The 4,374-nt window shown below is 34.8% G+C and overlaps 1 protein-coding gene across 6 annotated transcripts in view; it reads left to right on the forward strand.

Annotated features, from left to right (window-relative positions):
* The window catches only part of RasGAP1 (Ras GTPase activating protein 1), a 17,690-nt gene that overhangs the window by 4,353 nt on the left and 8,963 nt on the right, over window positions 1–4,374 (forward strand). For all 6 annotated transcript variants that reach the window (XM_018020027.2, XM_018020028.2, XM_018020029.2 and 3 more), the window contains exons 4-10: window positions 14–170; window positions 233–420; window positions 758–1,093; window positions 2,123–2,324; window positions 3,119–3,337; window positions 3,414–3,538; window positions 3,620–3,751. In XM_018020027.2, coding sequence (XP_017875516.1) covers window positions 14–170; window positions 233–420; window positions 758–1,093; window positions 2,123–2,324; window positions 3,119–3,337; window positions 3,414–3,538; window positions 3,620–3,751 — 1,359 coding nt within the window. The remainder of the gene's footprint in view (window positions 1–13; window positions 171–232; window positions 421–757; window positions 1,094–2,122; window positions 2,325–3,118; window positions 3,338–3,413; window positions 3,539–3,619; window positions 3,752–4,374) is intronic.

A 4,374-nucleotide genomic window follows, 5' to 3' on the forward strand; every position in this document is an offset into this window, starting at 1 on the left:
ATTATTTTTCCAGGATAATAGAATGTAGCGAGTTAACTGTAAAGAATGGTGGCTGTGATCCGTTTGCAACTGTTACGGTCATTTATAGTAATGGTAAACAAGTATTAAAGCGCACAAAAATTAAGAAGAAAACAGTATCCCCATATTTTAATGAGATATTCGTCTTCGAGGTAAGTACGATGTCTGTGGTGTCTTCGGTGCAGTTATTAAATTCGTTCGATCTTCGTTACAGCCAGAAATAACCGAATCCAAAGAGAAGGATATCTCCCATTATCCTGTCGAGCGAGGAGAAGTGGGCGAAGTAGTTGTAGGCTTGTGGCATGCGTCTCCCGGTATGGGAGAGCAGCCAGCTTTCCTCGGTGAAGTTAGAGTTACCTTAAAGGGTCTACAAAAACAGCCGACCAGTACAACAACCGCGTGGTATGTTCTTTGCATCATTTATATTAAGAACGTGGAAGTTAAGTAATATGTAAATTTTAATTCATTGTGTTTAAATATAGAAAACTCACAACTTTAACAATCTTTAAAAAATTCTATCCTTTTATTCTATAAAAAGATTTAAGAAAATTATTTAATGTACATCGCAGTTCAGGGAATATCAGAGATTTTTTAATCAGTGAATTGACAAATTAATCTTATTTTATTACATTTTCAATCGTATTTTGTCGACAAAATACAGAGAACTGAAACTTTGATATCAAGATTCACGTAGTTATCACAGTAATACTACAGATCTACTTTTAATGTTCGATAACAGGTACTTTCTGCAACCTAGAGCGGTGAAACATCGTCCAAGTAAAATCTCGAACAGTTCTACACCACCCGGTGCTGTTCCATGCTTAGGATCACTGAGGCTGAAGGTACATTACACGGCGGATCATGTTTTCCCATCGGCGATGTACGATAGGCTTAGGAATTTGTTATTACAAAGTGTCAACGTCCAGCCAATAACGTCGTCCGCTGTTTATATCCTCGGCGAAATCGTGGCGAGCAAAATGGAAGCTGCCCAACCGTTGGTTAGGCTGTTGGTACATTACGGACAATTGGTTTCCGTAATGCGTGCTTTAGCTAGTCATGAAATCTCGAAATTGACGTAAGTAAAAATATACATCGTGCCTTAATGAGATTTCCGACCTTAAACACTAATTAAAATTAAATGACGATTACAGAGACAACACTAATCCAATGCATCACATACATACATAAAATGTGCGACATTACTCCTACGATTTACTCAATTTTGTCTTTATATTATTTTATAATAAGAATATAACACTAAGCTACCAGTATGGTGATTGAAAATCGTTTCTAAAACCTATCGTATGACTTAACAAAAAATGCATTAAGAATTGTTTAAGCTTATATGAATCCTTGTATAAAAACAATGACAAAGCATTGAAATTTTGAGAATCTATTAGAACAGTTATTACATCTTGAATCTTATGTCGAATCACAGAATTTTGATTTCATTCATGAAAAAATATGAATGCAACAATGACAGAATTTTGTAATTTTGTATAATTCTTAATACATGATTTAAGAATATTATATGTTGAAATAATGTTAATTTCAAGGATATTATTTAAGACATACAATAAAACGAATTATAGGACATGTAGACAATGTAGACAGTTGCAAGTCACGTATAGTCCAATCAAAATATGCCAAAACTATACATTAGAATATTAGAAGTCATGCGTTAAAAATTCCTTATAACCGAGAAAAGTAGGTCGAACAATTTTATAAATCTTACTACTAATTATCATTTCTTCTATTGGCCGTCTTAAACTTTTGGATCTTACAACTGGCTCATACAACCTTAACGTGAAAGAGCCTGATAAATACAAATGAAATGTCTTTCTGCTTTGAATTTTGGGTGTTCCCATTGAAAATCATTTGCAAAACTATGATAATTAGACTGCGGATTTTTATGCAAGATAGAACTTGGAAAGTACAAATTTTGGAAATTATAATCATTAGTGTCCTTTAATTCTTTAAACATCATTTTATGCATTGTTGTTCACTATTTATATATTTTTCACGATTTGTACATACTCATAAAATTACATAATATACATAAAATTCATTGTCTACTAATAATCGATGCTTTCATTATTTGCAGCGACCCGACGACAATTTTTCGTGGTAACACGTTAGTGAGCAAAATGATGGACGAGGGTATGAGACTGGCGGGTCTTCACTACTTGCACAGCACGCTTCGACCCGCTATGGAACAAGTTTTCTCCGAAAAGAAGCCATGCGAGATAGATCCATCGAGGGTGAAGGACGCCAACACGATTCAGACGAATTTAACTAATTTAAAAGTATGCGAATAAGATTTACTTTATTTATTATAATTAGACTGCGGATCTTTATGCAAAATAAAACATTTATGGTATCAGTTGAAAAGATGTATCTATATAAATATTTGTTAGATCATTTAAACATTTTGTCACATGATCAGTTTTCGATATTATGTATTGTCTTATACGTTACATTTATCATTTTTTCTGATTCAATTTTATTATAATTGAATAAAATCCGCAGTGTGATTATTATTAATATCAATTATATTAAGAGGTAACATCACTGATCGAAACATATTATATATAAATCCATTTTAATGATGAAGTTTCATTATGACTTTATCATTATGTTTTGACAATGGGAAAATTTTATAATGAAATCAGTAAGTCATTTAGATAATTTTAAATGGTATTTCTTACTGACTCACCCTGTATATCGGTCACATCTTAAACATCTTCATTGATTTTAATGATACGCAAAATGTGGAAGGAAGCAAAATGTTTGTTTCAGTAGGGCAATTATTGTGTCAGAGATTTCTTTTTCAAGGCCATATTCTCCGCTATTTCAAGATCAGATTTCAATCGCACTTGTCTCTCTCACAGTACTTTATGTTTTCCCCCTCGATCAACCCCTCCGGATATATGACCACGCCCGGTCGCGATCAGTGGCCATATATGGAGATTACTGTATTTATTTATAAATAGATTATTTATTATCTAGAAATAGAATTAGGGCCCTGATCAAAACAAGTGGAGGGCCGGGATTTGCTCATGTGCGCTTCAACCGATAATTAAATTAATTTGTTCAACAGGAGTACGTCGAGAGAGTGTTCACCGCTATCACAACGTCCGGCGTACGGTGCCCACCGTTGATGTGCGAGATGTTTTGGTGTTTGAGAGAACTCGCGGCAACCCACTTCCCGAAAAACAAGGAAGTAAGATATTCGGTGATCAGCGGATTTATTTTTTTACGATTCTTTGCGCCTGCGATATTGGGTCCAAGATTATTCGATATTACTACCGAACAAATTGTAAGATTATCGTTAAGAGAAACCGACAGGTCTGTCCGTCTATCGTATGTAGTGAACGTAGTCGTCTTCGTTGCAGGATTCTCAGACTAATAGAACGTTGACGTTAATCTCTAAGACGATTCAGAGCCTGGGTAACTTGGTGAGTTGCAGGGGCGGTGCAGGTAGTGTTTGTAAGGAGGAGTATATGGAATGCGTATACAGGTATAAACGAGTAACGTTCGCCGGTAATTTATAACTGCGAACTAACAGATTTCGTATATTATTTATAGATTACTCTTTCAGAGAATTTTACACGGACAGGCACATACAAGCTGTTAAGCAATTCCTCGAGTTGATATCCACTGGCAGCAGCAGTACCATCGCCAAACAACGGACGAGCACTCGGGAGGAACAGCCGATCGTATTAAAAGAAGGGTATGTACGATCATTAATTTTATAGCATTCGTGTACATATAAAAATATGCACAGTGCTTTATGACTGGAAATGAATGAAGATAACGTTGGTGCATACGTGTTCCAGTTCTGTTCTGAAAAATATTTATAATATGCAAGGCTGGTTTATTTATTTCGATTCTAATATTTAAAGATTTAGATTCCATTCCTTCCGAATACTTATAAGAAATCTAAAGATGCATATATGTAGGTACTAGGGGTATCAAAATGCTCGCGAATAATCGATCCGATCCGAGTACTTGAAAGAACTGAGCAGCTGAAAGAATCGGAAGAAACCGACTGGCTCGAATAAACCGAGTAGCTCGAACGGGATCAAGTAGTTTGTAAAAGGAAAGCGACTCAAATGAAGCAATGCAATGCACTGATTGCTCCTGATGCAGAATAACAGTTTATAGTAATTGAATATTTTCAATCTATCTAAATGTACGATCTAAGTAAATAGATCGTACAATTTAGATGCTTCATGCATATCCATATTGAAAAAACATATTGTACAATAAATATAATATTTTTTTCATACATACTATATACCAGACATTTACATTTTATCATGTGCTGTCGTTTGACCACTGAAGTGAATAGTT

Source organism: Ceratina calcarata, unplaced genomic scaffold (assembly GCF_001652005.2).
Source record: "Ceratina calcarata isolate Rehan_Ccalc_2016 unplaced genomic scaffold, ASM165200v1 scaffold211.2, whole genome shotgun sequence".
Classification (NCBI taxonomy): Eukaryota; Metazoa; Arthropoda; class Insecta; order Hymenoptera; family Apidae; genus Ceratina; species Ceratina calcarata.